At 46.2% G+C, this 19,866-nt stretch overlaps 2 protein-coding genes across 5 annotated transcripts; both read left to right on the top strand.

Annotated features, from left to right (window-relative positions):
- Positions 1-3,493: 3,493 nt before the first annotated feature.
- LOC148380550 (janus kinase and microtubule-interacting protein 3-like) lies at positions 3,494-10,073 on the top strand. Of its 3 annotated transcripts, none has more exons than XM_088366104.1 (6): positions 3,494-3,699; positions 3,812-3,888; positions 4,356-4,532; positions 6,875-7,117; positions 7,264-7,480; positions 7,739-7,761. In XM_088366104.1, the coding sequence occupies exons 3-6, from the start codon at positions 4,407-4,409 to the stop codon at positions 7,744-7,746; spliced, it is 594 nt and encodes a 197-aa protein (XP_088222230.1). In that variant the 5' UTR covers positions 3,494-3,699; positions 3,812-3,888; positions 4,356-4,406; the 3' UTR covers positions 7,747-7,761. The 3 variants fall into 3 exon arrangements, 1 of the variants encoding a protein (XP_088222230.1); XR_015855209.1 differs by lacking the exons at positions 6,875-7,117; positions 7,264-7,480; positions 7,739-7,761 and adding exons at positions 9,603-9,673; positions 9,810-9,914; positions 10,059-10,073 and having other exon boundaries at positions 3,499-3,699; XR_015855208.1 differs by lacking the exons at positions 6,875-7,117; positions 7,264-7,480; positions 7,739-7,761 and adding an exon at positions 4,660-5,725 and having other exon boundaries at positions 3,506-3,699.
- Positions 10,074-10,618: 545 nt separating this feature from the next.
- On the top strand, positions 10,619-12,826 carry LOC148380549 (janus kinase and microtubule-interacting protein 3-like). Of its 2 annotated transcripts, XM_088366046.1 has the most exons (8): positions 10,619-10,840; positions 10,926-11,159; positions 11,280-11,345; positions 11,407-11,475; positions 11,552-11,629; positions 11,686-11,919; positions 11,999-12,124; positions 12,494-12,826. In XM_088366046.1, exons 1-7 carry the CDS (start codon positions 10,751-10,753, stop codon positions 12,113-12,115), a joined length of 888 nt encoding a protein of 295 aa, XP_088222172.1. In that variant the 5' UTR covers positions 10,619-10,750; the 3' UTR covers positions 12,116-12,124; positions 12,494-12,826. The 2 variants fall into 2 exon arrangements, with proteins under 2 accessions (XP_088222172.1, XP_088222171.1); XM_088366045.1 differs by lacking the exon at positions 12,494-12,826 and having other exon boundaries at positions 11,999-12,439.
- The last annotated feature ends 7,040 nt before the right edge of the window (positions 12,827-19,866 follow it).

Raw genomic sequence — 19,866 nt, 5'->3', positions numbered from 1 at the left:
CGAAATGAACAACACCATGCCGCACTGAACAACACCATGCCGCACTGAACAACACCATGCCGCACTGAACAACACGATCCCGCATTGAACACCATCCCGCACTGAACAACACCATGCCGCACTGAACAACACCATGCCGCACTGAACAACACCATGCCGCACTGAACAACACCATGCCGCACTGAACAACACCATTCCGCACTGAACAACACCATGCCGCACTGAACAACATTATGCTGCACTGAACAACACCATGCCGCACTGAACAACATTATGCCGCACTGAACAACATTATGTCGCACTGAACAACACCATGCCGCACTGAACAACACCATGCCGCACTGAACAACATTATGCCGCACTGAAAAACACCATGCCGCACTGAACAACACCATCCCGCACTGAACAACACCATGCCGCATTGAACAACACCATGCCGCACTGAACAACACCATGCTGCACTGAACAACATTATGCTGCACTGAACAACACGATCCTGCATTGAACAACACCATGCCGCACTGAACAACACCATCCTGCACTGAACAACACCATCCCGCACTGAACAACACCATCCCGCACTGAACAACACCATCCCGCATTGAACAACACCATCCTGCACTGAACAACACCATGCTGCACTGAACAACATTATGCTGCACTGAACAACACGATCCTGCATTGAACAACACCATGCCGCACTGAACAACACCATCCTGCACTGAACAACACCATCCCGCACTGAACAACACCATCCCGCATTGAACAACACCATCCTGCACTGAACAACACCATGCCGCACTGAACAACACCATGCCGCACTGAACAACACCATTCCGCACTGAACAACACTATGCCGCACTGAACAACACCATCCTGCACTGAACAACACCATCCCGCACTGAACAACACCATGCCGCATTGAACAACACCATCCTGCACTGAACAACACCATCCTTCACTGAACAACACCATGCCGCACTGAACAACACCATGCCGCACTGAACAACACCATGCCGCACTGAACAACACCATGCCGCACTGAACAACATTATGCCGCACTGAACAACATTATGTCGCACTGAACAACACCATGCCGCACTGAACAACACCATGCCGCACTGAACAACATTATGCCGCACTGAAAAACACCATGCCGCACTGAACAACACCATCCCGCACTGAACAACACCATGCCGCATTGAACAACACCATGCCGCACTGAACAACACCATGCTGCACTGAACAACATTATGCTGCACTGAACAACACGATCCTGCATTGAACAACACCATGCCGCACTGAACAACACCATCCTGCACTGAACAACACCATCCTGCACTGAACAACACCACCCCGCACTGAACAACACGATCCCGCATTGAACAACACCATCCCGCACTGAACAACACCATGCCGCACTGAACAACACCATTCCGCACTGAACAACACCATGCCGCACTGAACAACACCATGCCGCACTGAACAACACCATGCCGCACTGAACAACACCATGCCGCACTGAACAACATTATGCCGCACTGAACAACACCATGCCGCACTGAACAACACCATCCCGCACTGAACAACACCATGCCGCATTGAACAACACCATGCCGCACTGAACAACACCATCCTGCACTGAACAACACCATGCCGCACTGAACAACACGATGCCGCACTGAACAACACGATCCCGCATTGAACAACACCATCCTGCACTGAACAACACCATGCCGCACTGAACAACACCATGCCGCACTGAACAACACCATTCCGCACTGAACAACACCATGCCGCACTGAACAACACCATCCTGCACTGAACAACACCATCCCGCACTGAACAACACCATGCCGCATTGAACAACACCATGCCGCACTGAACAACACCATCCTGCACTGAACAACACCATGCCGCACTGAACAACACCATGCCGCACTGAACAACACCATGCCGCACTGAACAACATTATGCCGCACTGAACAACATTATGCCGCACTAAACAACATTATGTCGCACTGAACAACACCATGCCGCACTGAACAACACCATGCTGCACTGAACAACATTATGCCGCACTGAAAAACACGATCCCGCATTGAACAACACCATCCCGCAGTGAACAACACCATGCCGCATTGAACAACACCATGCCGCACTGAACAACACCATGCTGCACTGAACAACATTATGCTGCACTGAACAACACGATCCTGCATTGAACAACACCATGCCGCACTGAACAACACCATCCTGCACTGAACAACACCTTTCCACACTGAACAACACCATGCCGCACTGAACAACATTATGCCGCACTGAACAACACCATGCCGCATTGAACAACACCATGCCGCACTGAACAACACCATGCCGCACTGAACAACACCATGCCGCAATGAACAACACCATCCCGCACTGAACAACACCATGCCGCATTGAACAACACCATGCCGCACTGAACAACACCATCCCGCACTGAACAACACCACCCCGCACTGAACAACACGATCCCGCATTGAACAACACCATCCCGGACTGAACAACACCATGCCGCACTGAACAACACCATGCCGCACTGAACAACACCATGCCGCACTGAACAACACCATGCCGCACTGAACAACACCATGCCGCACTGAACAACACCATGCCGCACTGAACAACATTATGCCGCACTGAACAACACCATGCCGCACTGAACAACACCATCCCGCACTGAACAACACCATGCCGCATTGAACAACACCATGCCGCACTGAACAACACCATCCTGCACTGAACAACACCATCCCGCACTGAACAACACCATGCCGCACTGAACAACATTATGGCGCACTGAACAACATTATGCCGCACTGAACAACACCATGCCGCACTGAACAACACCATGCCGCACTGAACAACACCATGCCGCACTGAACAACATTATGCCGCACTGAACAACATTATGCCGCACTGAACAACACCATGCCGCACTGAACAACACCATGCCGCACTGAACAACACCATGCCGCACTGAACAACACGACGTCGCACTGAACAACACGACGCCGCACAGAACAACACGACGCCGCACAGAATAACACAATACCGCACAGAACAACACAATACCGCACAAACAGTTTTAGATAATATTACGTCGCAGTCATGTGACGCGGACATGACGTCAATAGGCGGAACTCACGGCAAAATTATAATCCGTGGGCGTGGCTTGCAACAGGAAGTAGGAAAGCGGCAATTCTGGCAAACAAGACACAGCGGTTAGTAACACGATGACTAACAAGGCAAATATTTTTGTTTTCAGCTTGCAACTTGACCGTCTAGAGCGTACAAGGTAATTACAACTGTTTTTTTTTTAGCCCTGAAAAGCGAGGGAGTGTGGCGTTTGGGAGGAATGTCGAACTCGGCGTCTGCTTCCAGCCACAGACGCCAAATTTCGACGATTATTTCGACTGGTCAACGGTTGTAAATTATTGCGTTGACTAAAAACTTTATTTAACTCTACTCTTAACTTTGCCGTTTCAGATATGCGGGTATTACACCGCGGAAATGACGTCAATAGGCTGAACTCTCGCCAAAATTCAAATCTGTGGGCGCAATGGCCTTGAGCGAGACACCGGATACAAACACGACGATTATCAACAGAAATATCTTTATTTTCTGCTTGCAAGTGGACCGTCTAGAGCGTACACGGTAAGTACAACTCATTGTGTTTAAAAAGATTTACGTTTGTGTAGTTTGCGTTGCGTTGTATCTGTGAATGTTGGTTGAGGCTAAATGTTAATGTTTAATTTCATTCCTTTAGGTTCCACGGTGTTTGTTGGCTGTATGTTTTCCACTGCAAGAAGAGGCTCGTATCATTGACCAGCAGGAGCTACAATGGTGAGTACCCCTTTCGTCTTCCATTTATGTTAAACACTTCCTATTTCATGTCTAACAGTACTCGATTTAACAAATAACCATAAATAAATACAGTGTGGGCAGTCACGTTAATATATGTTATTATCCTGCCTAATATGTTTATCACAAATATGTCACTAATCACTAATATGTTTATTTGTTTATCACAACACCTTTGGACCTTCAGCAATCGATTATTTCCCTTCATCTACATAGAGACAGAACGATGGTGTCTTAAACATCTCATTCATTTCACCAAATAACTTCACGCAGGTGGATAACGGCCGTCTCGGTCACGCTATGTTGCGTGATGCAGTTTTGAAGAACCAAATGCATTTATTCAATGAATAAGTCAAGCTAGTTCTATGTTTATGATGTTGTAAGTTACGGTACCGATTGAAGTTGAGTTCGAAGCCAGTGGAAAACAGCGCTGCGTTTGTGCTCTCCAGGTACAAATGTTGTGATCTCTGACTGACGACCGGGCGAGACTCGAGTAAGAGATGTCCAAACGAGCTCCGGCAGGGCGGGCCAAGGCGGAGCGAACGGACGCCCTTCAGGCCGCCAATGACGAGCTGAGAACCAAACTGATGGACGTCCAGTTAGAACTTCAGCAGGAGAAGAACAAGGTGAAAACCTCAACAGACAGACACTGCCTGCCTCCCTGCCTGCCTCCCTGCCTGCCTCCCTGCCTGCCTCCCTCCCTCCCAGTTTTCCCGATGTAGATTAGACATGCGTGTGCCATGACTGTGTCAGCCTACATCAACAAATGCACCGAGGACGTCAGCACCACTAAGAATATCATCACCCGGGGCAACCAACGACCCTGGATGACTGAGGAGGTACGTCAAACGCTACGAGCGCGGAACTCTGCCTTCAAGTCTGGCGACAAGGAGACACTGAGGACAGCGAGAGCCAACTTGAACCGTGCCATCAGGATAGCGAAGCGAGACCGCAGTCGAAAATTTCAGGATCGTTTCCACGACGTCAAAAACATCAGGAGTATGTGGCAAGGCATACGGGCGATTACAGACTACAACTCACCCTCCCCCCCCCCGGTGGGTGTAGTTGATGTTGACTTTCTAAATGGTCTAAATAACTTCTTTGGGAGGTTCGAGGCACTAAACGGCACTCCAGCAGTTAAAACTGTCCCCCATCAGGAAGAGGAGGTACTCTGCCTTGACTCCGCCGATGTGTTGAAGACCCTGAGGAGAGTCAACCCCTGTAAGGCCCCTGGCCCCGACAACATTCCTGGGCGTGTGTTCAGGGAATGTGCAAGTCATCTGGCTGGGGTCATCACAGACATTTTTAACACCTCGCTGGGCCAAGCCACAGTGCCGGCGTGCTTTAAGACTGCCTCCATCATTCCGGTGCCGAAGAAACCTCAAATCACCTCATTTAATGATTACCGGCCTGTTGCACTGACTCCGGTTATGATGAAGTGCTTCGAAAGGCTGCTTAAAGGTCACATCGTTTCCAGACTCCCCCTATTATTTGACCCGTTCCAGTTTGCCGACCGGCAAAACCGCTCCACTCAGGACGCCATCTCCTCCGTTCTTCACCTGAGCCTGGCTCACCTGGAGGAGAAGAACACCCATGTGCGGAGGCTGTTCCTGGACTTCAGCTCAGCGTTTAACACCATCATCCCACAGCATCTGGTAGGAAAATTGGAACACCTGGGCTTCAACACCCCCCTTCGCAACTGGCTGCTAGACTTCCTCACCAACAGACCTCAGTCAGTCCGGGTCGGACAGAACACCTCTGATGTCATCACCCTCAGCACAGGCTCCCTTCAGGGCTGCGTCCTGAGCCCCCTGCTGTGCACCCTGATGACACACGACTGCGTCCTCAGGTTCACCACCAATCACATCGTGAAGTCAGCAGACGACACAACGGTGGTGGGGCTCATCAGAGACAACAACGACCTGGACTACAGAGAGGAGGTGGAGCAGCTGGTGGCCTGGTGCAGAGAAAACAGCCTGATCCTGAATGAGGAGAAGATGAAGGAGATCATCGTCGACTTCAGGAAAAAACAGCCTCACCACGCTCCACTGATCATCAACAGCTCAGCTGTGGAGGTGGTCAGCACCACCAAATTCCTGGGGGTCCACATCACAGAAGACCTCACCTGGACTATGAACACTACGGCACTGGTCAAGAGGGCACAGAAGCGCTTGTACTTCCTGCGGAGGATGAGGAGAGCCCACCTGCCCCCACCCATCATGAGGACGTTCTACAGGAGCACCATAGAGAGCATTCTGACAAGCTGTCTCTCTGTGTGGTGTGGAGGCTGCACCGCCTCCGATTGGAAGAACGTGAGGAGAGTGGTGAGGACAGCAGAGAGGATCATAGGGGCTCCTCTTCCCTCCATTCAGGACATTTCATCTCAGCGCTGCATGTCCCGTGCCCGTAACATCATCAATGACCCATCACACCCCCACCATGGACTGTTCTCCCTGCTGCCCTCTGGGAAGAGGTTTGCAGCATCCGCTGCAGGTCCACCAGGTTCTGCAACAGCTTTTTCCCTGCTGTCATCAGACTGTTGAACACTAGAACTGTTGAGCTCTAAACTGAACTCTGCATCACACATTCACAGAACTGTACTTTATGACACTACGGACCTCTATCTTGCACTATCTCGCACTACCAACTTTACTGAACTTGTATAAACCCTTTAAATAGAAGTTTAATACATGGTTTAGCATTCCTCTGCACACTCTTGAATACTGTTTTGCCTACTTGCACTATTGCATAATTATCACTGCTGCACTTATTTTTAATATATATATATATATATATATATATAGTATATATGTATATATATATATATTCATAGGATATGTTACTTCTATTCAACTGCAATATCACTACTTTGTTGTAAGACGTATGCAACGGAATTTCGTTTTGTATGCACCATGTGCAGACAAGATGACAATAAAGTTTGTCTAAGTCTAAGTCTAAGTCATGTCAGGTCAGCTGTCTGGAGAGAGAGAGAAGTCAGGACCTGCGGGCGGAGCACCACCGTGCCACCGCCGCCATGACGGAACTCAAAAGCAAACTCCATGAGGAGAAGCAGAAAGAGTTAGCCATTACCAGGGAGACATTACTGCGGCAGCATGAAATGGAGCTGATGAGAGTGATCAAAATCAAAGATGGAGAGATCCAGCGACTGAATGCCTTGGTCCTCAGCCTGAGGGACGGCTCCATGGACAAGGTGATCCGCTCTATCCGTGTCTGACTATCCGCACGCCACGTCGGGCTTCGATGCGGCCGCTACCGTATTGTGTAGCTTGTCCCCAGTAAGCGTCGCGGCGCTCCGTTGCGGTCTCAACGGCCCGGTGTGGCGCAATGTCTGCTCAGGTGAGGAGGGGGGGCGCTTTGCTGGCGGAGGTGGAGGAGACGCGGCGGTGTCGGGAGACCGAGCGGTGTCGCCTCCACCAGGAGCGCGGAAGAAGCCCTGGCAGCGGCCCAGCAGGCCTGGCAGTCCCGAGCGGCCGAGCTCCGATCGGCTCATCACCAGCATCGGGAGGAGCTGAGCCGAACCAAGAGAGACTGCGAGAGGGAGATCCGCCGACTGGTAGGACTGATCAGATGCGCGGTGCGTGGCTATGTTCCCAATTTCGTTGTATACCTGCAGTGCAATGACACCTAAGGCATTCTATTCTATTCTATTTCACAAGAAGAAAATGTCCGGTTGCTCGCTTCGCTTTTGTCACAGCAAAGGTGTTCTAGTCGATTCAAGAAAAAAATTGGCCGGTTGCTCTCTTTGTTTTTGTCACAATTCTGGCAAATGAGTTTGCCCGCCTGCCTGAGCGCTCCCCGTTTGTACATCCAGACGGATGAGATCAAGCTGAAAGACAGAGCGGTTAGTGTTTTGGATGAAGCCCTGGGGCCGGCCACGTCCACCGCCTTCAGCTGCAGACTCAGGCTGCCGAGCAGCAGATCGCTGCCCTGAGGGATTCCCAAAGGGCGGGCCTAAACTACCCTGGAAGTGGGGTCAACGCCGCTACTAGCAATCCTCTTTATTGCGTAAGCCACCTCATCACACACTTGCAGTACGCATGACTTAGTTCGTTGCTGGAGGAAGGTAGCACAAAAACAGTTTTGAACTTTGAACGAGTGCTTGTGTGTGTGTGTTGCGGGGCGTTTTCAGTCTCAGGAGGATCGGGACACGCGACGGTTTCATCTGAAAATCGCTGAGCTCAGCGCAGTCATCAGGAAACTGGAGGATCGAAACGCCCTGCTTTCTGAAGAGCGCAATGAACTGGTAATTTATTGACGGCACGCTTGAAGGTTTGCGCTACGTTTGATGCGCGCCATCCAGCGAGGCACCCATTGCGCTTGCTTATTAGTTGAGCGGCGCGGCGAGTCGGTTGCCTGGTAGATGTCTTTTATTGGGAGCCAAAGCCACGATTCCGTTCAAACCGATGCAAAAGGAATGGATACGTTCTGGCCCGCGTGTTGTGCGTCTTTCACATCCCGCACTTCATGCTTGCAGCTAAAGCGACTGAGAGAAACAGAAAGCCAGTTTCTGCCACTCCTGTACAAAAACAAACGCCTGAGCAGGAAGAATGAAGAACTCTCGCTGGTGCTGTGTCGCCTTGAAAACAAAGTGCGCTTTGTCACCCAGGAGAACGAGGAGATGGCAAGCTTGGTAAGTCGACGCGGACAACGGCGGCGTGCCAACAGAGTCCACTGCATTTGTGTTCCACAGAGAAGGCCTAGTTCGCTCAATGACCTGGACCGCGGTTGCGGCCAGCAGGACGGTGAAATGGAGTTCCTTCAAGTTGTGGAGCAGCGGCACATCATCGACGACTTGTCCAAGGTCTTCAGGCAGGCGACTCGGTGCACGTACGGCAGCGCCGCGCTCGCTCGCTGTCGCCAGGAAACCTTTTCCGTCCAAAGCTTGGCCGGCGGCCGCCATCCAAAAAATTGGCCCCTTAAATTCCGACCTTTCAAGCAGGAGCATTGTGCGCACGCGTTTGAACACGCTTTAGACTTGTTTTGCCGTTTTCAGCAGCTCAAAGCTCCCGTTTTGTCAGCGCCTTTGCCACTCGCTGTGCGCTGAAAACGACGGACTTGCCCGGCTGCTCAGCCCGTCAACCATGAGCCGCGAGCGCGACGTCATTGTCCGTAGGCAGCTAGTGGCAAAATGCACCCTGTTAGAGTTGCGCTCGCTCCAACTTATTTTGCAAGAACCACACGGGAGACAAGTAAGTTCTTTTGGACACCTGCAGGTGGAGAGTCCATCCGTTGTACGAATGAAGTCTGACTCTCGGCTCCTGCACGAGCATTTTAATTAAGAGAAACAGGGTGGGTGTAAGAGTGGATTGAATAGAGGAAGCCCTTGACCTCTAGTCAAAACATAGCAAGGGGTGTTTTACAACTTTGTGTAGGAAGGGATAAGCGATAGGGATAAATAGGGGATAAATAATATTATTTATTACAGGTCGCAGTCAAAGTCAAAGCAACACAATGATACGATAAAGATAATCTGGAAAACCCTGACACACCCTGTAGTTGTCACTTTTGGAAAAGACGAGCGTCCCTCCAATCATCGCCGGTGATGTGTTTTTCAGGCTCTGGAGACAGGAGCTCATGTCAGAAATGTCATTGTGAGTCGCGTTTGTTTCTGCGCCGGAGCCGTTCGTTCCCTTTGCATCCAAAGAATCTCAAAGGCGGATTATTTGTGTCGACAGGAGAGAGATTTGCTGCTACGATACCGACGTCGAGAATCTCTGAGGAGGAACAAAGCGTGAGGTCCTGCAAGGTGAGTCTGTTTGTTTGCGGCTGCTTGGTGTTGCGCAAGATGAAATGGCCTTTTTCTCGCTATCGTTCCTCTCGTCGATTCATCGTGAGGTGTCGCTTCAGTTTGTTCAGAGAGATGTTTGCTTCCGCGCCCGCAGGTCATCGAAACATTTTACGGCTACGACGAAGACGTGTTGGTGGACTCGGACGGATCGTCCTTGTCTTTTCACACCGACAGAACCCCCGACACGGAACCCGAAGAGGTAGCCCGCCATTTCTGCCAGCGTATTGGCACCAAACATTCCTCTTCAGCCTGGAATCGGACTCGTCTTTGCGTCGCGGGTGCTTTGTCGCCGGTCTGACTGATTCTGGTACTAGTGCTGTGTTGCATTGGTGTGTGCATGAAGAGGCGGAGCTTCGCTACCGCCAGCTGACGCAAGAATATCAAGCGCTGCAACGAGCCTACGCTCTGCTAGCCCAGACCAGCGAAGGGGACTACGACGCCGAGAAGGAGATCAAGGTGGCGCCCCTTCCCGCAACCCCCGGCCGGGTCGCAGCCTCCCCGTTCTCACCCAGCCTCGGGTGTTCTCTGGTCTGAAAGGAGGAGGAGGAGCCTCCCTCCTCCTCCTTTCAGACCAGAGAAAAGCTGATGGTAGAAATGGGTCACTATCAAAGCAGAGTAGCAGATCTGGAGTCAGCGCTGAAGCAACAAGGACAGGTAAGCTCATCAATGAGCACACCTTTTTCTCAGACAAAATAGCTACATTCTTCAGTCACTCATCCGTCTGGCATTACTGGACCAACCCCCCCCCCCCACCCCCCCCCCGAACGTGGCTGGGAAAATGCGGAGAAAAGCAAATGTCATTTTCCAGTCAACCAAAGAATTTGTGGATGAAAATGACACAACATTCCAAAGCTGTCCACGCGTTTGTCTCTTCTAGAATGTCAAGTGGGTGGAGGAGAAGCAGCTGCTGCGTCAGAGCAATCAGCAGTTGGCGGAAAAGGTGACGGAAAGAAAGGCGCTGGGCGGAGTCGCTTGGCGTCACACCTGTCGGGAAGCCCCGCAGATGAGGTCTGACTGTCTTTTCAGGTCAGGCGGATGGAGGCGGAAGAAGCGCGTCTGAAAGAGCACATCCAGGATATCCGAGACCAAAACGAACTGCTTGAGTTCCGCATCCTGGAGCTGGAGGTGGGAAGACTCGCACAAGCGTGTTGAGGCCAGAGATGTGACGGACGGACGGACGGACGGACGGATGCATGCCTCTGCCTTTCAGGAGAGGGAGTGGCGCTCCCCCGTCTTGAAGTGTCTGCAAGTCCGTTTCCCAGACGGCCTCAGCCCTTTGCAGATCTACTGCGAGGCCGAGGGCGTGAGCGTACGTAAGCCGTCCCTCGCAACCCTAACCTTAACCCGAGGTCCCAGAACACCTTACATTGCTCCTTGCGCCTTTCCCCCGGACATCGTCATCAGTGATCTGATGAAGAAGCTGGACATCCTGGGCTATAACGCCGTAAGTGTATGTCGAACTCCTTATGTTCGCACTCCACGAGACTCGGCGGCTCAAATGTGACTTTTGGAAGGCTTTGCGCTGAAAGAAGCTTGTTGACGCTGTGCCTTTGGGCTCTTGCAGAATCTCACCAACGAGGAGCAGGTGGTCGTGATTCACGCCAGGACCCTTCTCACCCTAGCCGAGAAGGTAACGCGCACGTCCACGCACGCTCTCGCATTCTGCTTATGTGACAGCAGCCTTTCCTCAGTGGTTAGAATACATCAAAGTGACCAAGTCAGCACTTCAACAGAAGATGTTGGACATTGAAAGTGAGAAGGTAGACAGACACGCGACATCAGCCAAGGGGAACTCCGGCAATGTGCCCCAACAATTCTGACCTTGAGCTGTGCTAGGATATGTTCTGCAAGCAGAAGGGCTACCTGGATGAAGAGTTGGACTTCAGGAAGTGTTCCATGGACCAGGCTCATAAGGTAAGCCGCCCTCAAATCTCCCGCCGGACCACTGATGGACGAGGATTGCGGCCCAGAGGATCCTGGAGCTGGAGGCCATGTTGTACGAGGCGCTACCGCAGCGGGACTGCCCCGCCACGGACGGCGAAAAAGCCAGCCACGCTGGCGTGAATGACGTGCTGACGGCGGATCAGAGAGAAGAGCTTAGGAGCGCCGTGGACCAATGGAAGCGAGCCCTGATGTGCGAGTTGAGGGAGCGCGACGCTTGCATCCTCCAAGAGAGAATGGATCTGCTGCACAGCGCGCAACAGGTAAGGGCCCAAAGCCAGCCCGGCACTTACTTGCACGCTTACTGGCTTTTGAATGCCACTTTCCATTTGTCCGTCCTAGAGGAACAAAGAGCTGAAAGAATTCATCGAAGCTCAGAAGAGACAAATCAAACAATTGGAGGAGAAGTTTCTGTTTCTCTTTATATTCTTCTCCTTGGCCTTCATTCTGTGGCCCTAACACCAGCTGGTGAGTGAGCTCCAGCGGCACCGCACTCGACACCTCCGATACACTGCCAGCCGGTCTCAGACGTTGGCAGACGCTCCGATGCCAACATATACCCCCCGCCACGGTGACAGAGGCACCGCGTCACACCGGCGCTCATCCAATCAGAAGGCAGGAAAAGCAAATTCACATGCAGGGCACTTTTGAACCAGAAGAGAGCGCCACAAAAAACGGTTGTTGCCCCAAACGCGCACTAAAAAGGGTCAGAATAACAAGAGTCCCACTGGCCAGCCGGGGCCACCCGTCCAGCTGTTTCTTCAGGGGGGAAAAAATTTGGAGTCACCGGTGAGTACATTTTGCATTTAGCTCTGATTTTCTGCTTTTGTCTTCAAGTGTGTGGCATCCTGCGATCAAAGATTCAGCCAACCCCAAAGCGGTTGACCTCAACGTCCCACCACCATGCCTACCAGAGCAGGTGACGTGATGCTTTGGACATCCTTCCGTCTCAGATGCCCAAAAGTACTCTTTGCCACATCTGCGGCAATACGGTGTCTTTTCAAAGGTGCAAATAAATCCAGCGTGGGCGGAACACGCACGTCTTCGGTTTTTCCCGCTTTGTTTGTGTGACAGCTGTTGTGAAAATTTTATACAAATAAAGTTGTATAGTACAGGTTTGGCCAAGCCGCAACTCCCGAACCGCATGCGGCTCTTTTATGTTCATATCAACATTTGTGTGTGTGTGTGTGTGTGGGGGGGGGGTTGTGCGTGTTGGCTTCACTTGAGTTCAATTTGGTATTTTGGTCAAAAGCGCATGTGGTGAAATTCCACAAAGTAGGATGGGCAAACACATTTCTTTAAACTATGAGTGTCAATTGGGCTCTCGAAATGGCAGGGAAAAGATGCACAGCAAAACGAAAATACGTAGATGAACACAGGACGTTTTAATCAGAGTGGGAAAGTTTCTATTTTTTGTTGAACGTGATGGCAAACCATTCTGCCTGATATGTCAGACCTCAGCGCATTTCAAAGATTCAAATCTTCAGCGCCATGCACTTCAGCTCACTCCATGCTAACATTGATCAGGCGTCGAACCCGCATCATCATGCTTAAGAGGTGGCCATGCTAACCAGTGCGCCATTATGTCAACGCATAATAACTAAGTCTACTGGTCAAAACAGCGGTTACTATATGACGTCGCTACGTCGTGGTCACGTGACGCAGACAAGACGTCAATGGACGTGGGCAGAGTTAACTTGTTTAAAAGGGAGTAGGCAGAAGAAATATTTAATTTATTTAAATCTATTTTGAGTGCACACCATTATGCCAATGCATAACAACTGTAAATCTACTAAACAAAACAGCGGTTGCTATATGACATCTGCCACGTCGTGGTCACGTGACATACGTGACGTCGATGGGCGTAACTTTCGCCGGAATTCAAATCCGCGGGGAGAGTTAACTTGTTTAAAAGAGAGTGGGCAGAAGAATTATTTAATTTATTTAAATCTATTTGGTGTGTGCGCCATTATGTCAATGCATAACAACTGTAAGTCTACTAAACAAAACAGCGGTTGCTATATGACGTCTGCCACGTCGTGGTCACGTGACGCGGACGTGACGTCGACGCCTACTTTACATCCCACCGATCACAGGACCCCTCGGCTGCATAACCGTGCACCCTTCCCAACCAATCGGATTTGCTATACGCGAAAACGACGCCAATGGAAAGAGCTTCCGCCCAAATTTAAATCCGTGGGCGTGGCTCGCAGCAGGAAGTAGGAAAATGGCGGCGATGTTGACAAAGACACGGCGGATGGTAACATACGACTAACAAGAGAAATATTTTTATTTTCTGCTTGCAACTGGACCGTCCAGAGCGTACACGGTAAGTACAACTCATCGTTTTTAAAAAGAAGTACTTTTGTTGCCCTGAAAAGCGAGTGAGCGTGGCGTTTGTGGGGGACGTCGAATTTCGACGATTCTTTCTGGTCAACGGTTGTAAATGATTGTGTTGATTAAAAAAGAAAACTTGATGTAACTCTACTTTTAACTGCCGTTTCAGATAGATTTGGAATTGCATCACATCCAATTTTGCCTAGAGCGTACACGGTAAGTAACACTCGTTGTGTTTAAGGAGATTTACGTTTGTAATAGCAGAAGTGTAGCCGCGTTGCGTTGTACGTGTGAATGTTGGTCCGGGCGAAATGTTAATGTTTAATTTCATTCCTTTAGGTTCCACGGTGTTTGTTGGCTGCAAGTTTTCCACTGCAAGAAGAGGCTCATATCATTGACCAGGAGCGAGCTACAATGGTGAGTAGCCATAACATTTATGTTAAACACTTCCTATTTCATGTCTAACAGTACTTGATTTAACAAATAACCATAAATAAATACAGTGTGGGCACTGAAGTTAACATATGTGATTATACTGCCTAATCTGTCACCGAGTAGATTGTTGCAAAGTAATATAAGATCCAAAGTTGTAATTCAGAATAGTTTTCAAAAGAAGGCCATTAGAATTATATACAAGTCTGATTACCCTGAACAAGCTATTAATTAAATCACAAATTCTTCAATTCAAAGATTTGGTAGATTATCAGACAAATAATGTCTAACAGTAATTGATTTAACACATCACGATAAGTAGATTGAGTGTGGGCACTCTCAAGTTAACATATGTGATTATACTGCCTAATCTGTTACAGAGTATGTTGTTGCCAAGTAATGTAGAATAGATCCAAAGTAGTAATCCAGAATAGTTTTGAAGAGGCCATTAGAATGATAAACAAATCTGATTACCTTGAACATGATAACAAGCTAAGTGTTTAATATGTCCTATGAAGTCAAAATTGGGCACCATCATGTGGTGAAATTTGGAATTGCATCACATCCAATTTTGCCTGGGAACAAACAGATTAAATAAATCTTAGTTTTGAATAAGCCACTCCTTCTCAAACAAGTAAACTCTGCCCATTTCGCGCAGTAGATGTTCTGTTAATATCTAGTATTTATACAAAGTCATAATTTAAATTGCTTTCAACCTTCATTCATCGGTTCAACCAACATTACTCGCTCTTATTACCAACTTGTATTGATTTAACTAAGCGTTTAATACTTCCTATCAGGTCTCAAGGCAAGATTTGGCAAAATACAATTTCAGCAAATCCAATTTTGCCAGGGAACAAAAATAGATTAAATAAACTAAATAAGTCTTCTTCCCATTAAATAAATCAGAAAAGTCTGTCTTGTAACCAGTCCTCTTCAAACAAGTAAAGTCTGCCCATTTTGTGCCGTAGATTTTGTGTCTATGCCTAGTATTTAAACAAAATCATAATTTAAACGACTTCTTTCCTTCATTCACTTTGGAAATTTGGAATTGCAGCAAATCGAATTTTGGCAGGGAACAAAAATAGATCAATTAAACTAAATAAGTCTTCTTCCCATTAAATAAATTAAAAAAGTCTGTCTTGTAACCAGTCCTTTTCAAACAAGTAAAGTCTGCCCATTTTGTGCCGTCGATTTTGTGTTAATGCCTAGTATTTATACAAAATCATAATTTAAAGGACTTCATTCCTTCATTCACTTTGGAAATTTGGAATTGCAGCACATCAAATTTTGCCTGGGAAGAAAAGTAGATTAAATAAATTTAATAAGTCTTACTACTTCCCATTAAATAAATTAAATACGTCTTACTTGTTCCCACTCCTTTTCAAAACAGTAGTTTAAAACGAGGGCCCTTCACTCAATCTTTAACCTCAACCCCGCACGTTGTGTTGTATCTGTGAATGTTGGTTGTGGCCAAATGATAGTTTTCTTTCATTCGTTTAGGTTCCAAGAAAACTTGATGTAACTCTACTTTTAACTGCCGTTTCAGATAAGCGGGTATTACGTCGCAGTCATGTGCCGCGGATATGACGTAATTGCCCGAACCTCCGATTCAAATCTGTTGGCGCGATGGCCGTGAGCCACTGAGCAGCGACGATTATCAACAGAAATATCTTTATTTTCTGCTTGCAACTGGACCGTCTAGAGCGTACACGGTAAGTAACACTCATTGTGTTTAAGGAGATTTACGTTTGTAATAGCAGAAGTGTAGCCGCGTTGCGTTGTACGTGTGAAAATTGGTCGAGGCGAAATGTTAATGTTTAATTTCATTCCTTTAGGTTCCACGGTGTTTGTTGGCTGCAAGTTTTCCACTGCAAGAAGAGGCTCGTATCATTGACCAGGAGCGAGCTACAATGGTGAGTAGCCATAACATTTATGTTAAACACTTCCTATTTCATGTCTAACAGTACTTGATTTAACAAATAACCATAAATAAATACAGTGTGGGCACTGAAGTTAACATATGTGATTATACTGCCTAATCTGTCACGGAGTAGATTGTTGCAAAGTAATATAAGATCCAAAGTTGTAATTCAGAATAGTTTTCAAAAGAAGGCCATTAGAATTATATACAAGTCTGATTACCCTGAACAAGCTATTAATTAAATCACAAATTCTTCAATTCAAAGATTTGGTAGATTATCAGACAAATAATGTCTAACAGTAATTGATTTAACACATCACGATAAGTAGATTGAGTGTGGGCACTCTCAAGTTAACATATGTGATTATACTGCCTAATCTGTTACAGAGTATGTTGTTGCCAAGTAATGTAGAATAGATCCAAAGTAGTAATCCAGAATAGTTTTGAAGAGGCCATTAGAATGATAAACAAATCTGATTACCTTGAACATGATAACAAGCTAAGTGTTTAATATGTCCTATGAAGTCAAAATTGGGCACCATCATGTGGTGAAATTTGGAATTGCATCACATCCAATTTTGCCTGGGAACAAACAGATTAAATAAATCTTAGTTTTGAATAAGCCACTCCTTCTCAAACAAGTAAACTCTGCCCATTTCGCGCAGTAGATGTTCTGTTAATATCTAGTATTTATACAAAGTCATAATTTAAATTGCTTTCAACCTTCATTCATCGGTTCAACCAACATTACTCGCTCTTATTACCAACTTGTATTGATTTAACTAAGCGTTTAATACTTCCTATCAGGTCTCAAGGCAAGATTTGGCAAAATACAATTTCAGCAAATCCAATTTTGCCAGGGAACAAAAATAGATTAAATAAACTAAATAAGTCTTCTTCCCATTAAATAAATCAGAAAAGTCTGTCTTGTAACCAGTCCTCTTCAAACAAGTAAAGTCTGCCCATTTTGTGCCGTAGATTTTGTGTCTATGCCTAGTATTTAAACAAAATCATAATTTAAACGACTTCTTTCCTTCATTCACTTTGGAAATTTGGAATTGCAGCAAATCGAATTTTGGCAGGGAACAAAAATAGATCAATTAAACTAAATAAGTCTTCTTCCCATTAAATAAATTAAAAAAGTCTGTCTTGTAACCAGTCCTTTTCAAACAAGTAAAGTCTGCCCATTTTGTGCCGTCGATTTTGTGTTAATGCCTAGTATTTATACAAAATCATAATTTAAAGGACTTCATTCCTTCATTCACTTTGGAAATTTGGAATTGCAGCACATCAAATTTTGCCTGGGAAGAAAAGTAGATTAAATAAATTTAATAAGTCTTACTACTTCCCATTAAATAAATTAAATACGTCTTACTTGTTCCCACTCCTTTTCAAAACAGTAGTTTAAAACGAGGGCCCTTCACTCAATCTTTAACCTCAACCCCGCACGTTGTGTTGTATCTGTGAATGTTGGTTGTGGCCAAATGATAGTTTTCTTTCATTCGTTTAGGTTCCAAGAAAACTTGATGTAACTCTACTTTTAACTGCCGTTTCAGATAAGCGGGTATTACGTCGCAGTCATGTGCCGCGGATATGACGTAATTGCCCGAACCTCCGATTCAAATCTGTTGGCGCGATGGCCGTGAGCCACTGAGCAGCGACGATTATCAACAGAAATATCTTTATTTTCTGCTTGCAACTGGACCGTCTAGAGCGTACACGGTAAGTAACACTCATTGTGTTTAAGGAGATTTACGTTTGTAATAGCAGAAGTGTAGCCGCGTTGCGTTGTACGTGTGAAAATTGGTCGAGGCGAAATGTTAATGTTTAATTTCATTCCTTTAGGTTCCACGGTGTTTGTTGGCTGCAAGTTTTCCACTGCAAGAAGAGGCTCGTATCATTGACCAGGAGCGAGCTACAATGGTGAGTAGCCATAACATTTATGTTAAACACTTCCTATTTCATGTCTAACAGTACTTGATTTAACAAATAACCATAAATAAATACAGTGTGGGCACTGAAGTTAACATATGTGATTATACTGCCTAATCTGTCACGGAGTAGATTGTTGCAAAGTAATATAAGATCCAAAGTTGTAATTCAGAATAGTTTTCAAAAGAAGGCCATTAGAATTATATACAAGTCTGATTACCCTTAACATAACAACAAGCTATTAATTAAATCACAAATTCTTCAATTCAAAGATTTGGTAGATTATCAGACAAATAATGTCTAACAGTAATTGATTTAACACATCACGATAAGTAGATTGAGTGTGGGCACTCTCAAGTTAACAGATATGATTATACTGCCTAATCTGTTACAGAGTATGTTGTTGCCAAGTAATGTAGAATAGATCCAAAGTAGTAATCCAGAATAGTTTTGAAGAGGCCATTAGAATAATAAACAAATCTGATTACCTTGAACATAATAACAAGCTAAGTGTTTAATATGTCCTATGAAGTCAAAATTGGGCACCATCATGTGGTGAAGTTTGGAATTGCATCACATCCAATTTTGCCTGGGAACAAACAGATTAAATAAATCTTAGTTTTGAATAAGCCACTCCTTCTCAAACAAGTAAACTCTGCCCATTTCGCGCAGTAGATGTTCTGTTAATATCTAGTATTTATACAAAGTCATAATTTAAATTGCTTTCAACCTTCATTCATCGGTTCAACCAACATTACTCGCTCTTATTACCAACTTGTATTGATTTAACTAAGCGTTTAATACTTCCTATCAGGTCTCAAGGCAAGATTTGGCAAAATACAATTTCAGCAAATCCAATTTTGCCAGGGAACAAAAATAGATTAAATAAACTAAATAAGTCTTCTTCCCATTAAATAAATCAGAAAAGTCTGTCTTGTAACCAGTCCTCTTCAAACAAGTAAAGTCTGCCCATTTTGTGCCGTAGATTTTGTGTCTATGCCTAGTATTTAAACAAAATCATAATTTAAACGACTTCTTTCCTTCATTCACTTTGGAAATTTGGAATTGCAGCAAATCGAATTTTGGCAGGGAACAAAAATAGATCAATTAAACTAAATAAGTCTTCTTCCCATTAAATAAATTAAAAAAGTCTGTCTTGTAACCAGTCCTTTTCAAACAAGTAAAGTCTGCCCATTTTGTGCCGTCGATTTTGTGTTAATGCCTAGTATTTATACAAAATCATAATTTAAAGGACTTCATTCCTTCATTCACTTTGGAAATTTGGAATTGCAGCACATCAAATTTTGCCTGGGAAGAAAAGTAGATTAAATAAATTTAATAAGTCTTACTACTTCCCATTAAATAAATTAAATACGTCTTACTTGTTCCCACTCCTTTTCAAAACAGTAGTTTAAAACGAGGGCCCTTCACTCAATCTTTAACCTCAACCCCGCACGTTGTGTTGTATCTGTGAATGTTGGTTGTGGCCAAATGATAGTTTTCTTTCATTCGTTTAGGTTCCAAGAAAACTTGATGTAACTCTACTTTTAACTGCCGTTTCAGATAAGCGGGTATTACGTCGCAG

The sequence above is a fragment of the Syngnathus floridae genome, chromosome 21, assembly GCF_059516105.1.
Source record: "Syngnathus floridae isolate MCC-2025c chromosome 21, RoL_Sflo_1.0, whole genome shotgun sequence".
In the NCBI taxonomy this organism is placed as follows: Eukaryota; Metazoa; Chordata; class Actinopteri; order Syngnathiformes; family Syngnathidae; genus Syngnathus; species Syngnathus floridae.
The sequence above is the reverse complement of the archived record's forward strand: the minus strand, read 5'-3'. Positions and strand labels throughout refer to the sequence as shown.

Excerpts from the sequence above, each read along its gene's own strand:
- LOC148380550 (XM_088366104.1), top strand. The coding sequence starts at position 4,407 with ATGTCCAAACGAGCTCCGGCAGGGCGGGCCAAGGCGGAGCGAACGGAC. Across the intron at positions 4,533-6,874 it reads TTCAGCAGGAGAAGAACAAG|GTCAGCTGTCTGGAGAGAGA; the intron begins GTGAAAACCTCA and ends AAGTCATGTCAG. Across the intron at positions 7,118-7,263 it reads GGGACGGCTCCATGGACAAG|GTGAGGAGGGGGGGCGCTTT; the intron begins GTGATCCGCTCT and ends ATGTCTGCTCAG.
- LOC148380549 (XM_088366046.1), top strand. The coding sequence starts at position 10,751 with ATGGAGGCGGAAGAAGCGCGTCTGAAAGAGCACATCCAGGATATCCGA. Across the intron at positions 10,841-10,925 it reads TCCGCATCCTGGAGCTGGAG|GAGAGGGAGTGGCGCTCCCC; the intron begins GTGGGAAGACTC and ends TCTGCCTTTCAG. Across the intron at positions 11,630-11,685 it reads CCATGGACCAGGCTCATAAG|AGGATCCTGGAGCTGGAGGC; the intron begins GTAAGCCGCCCT and ends ATTGCGGCCCAG.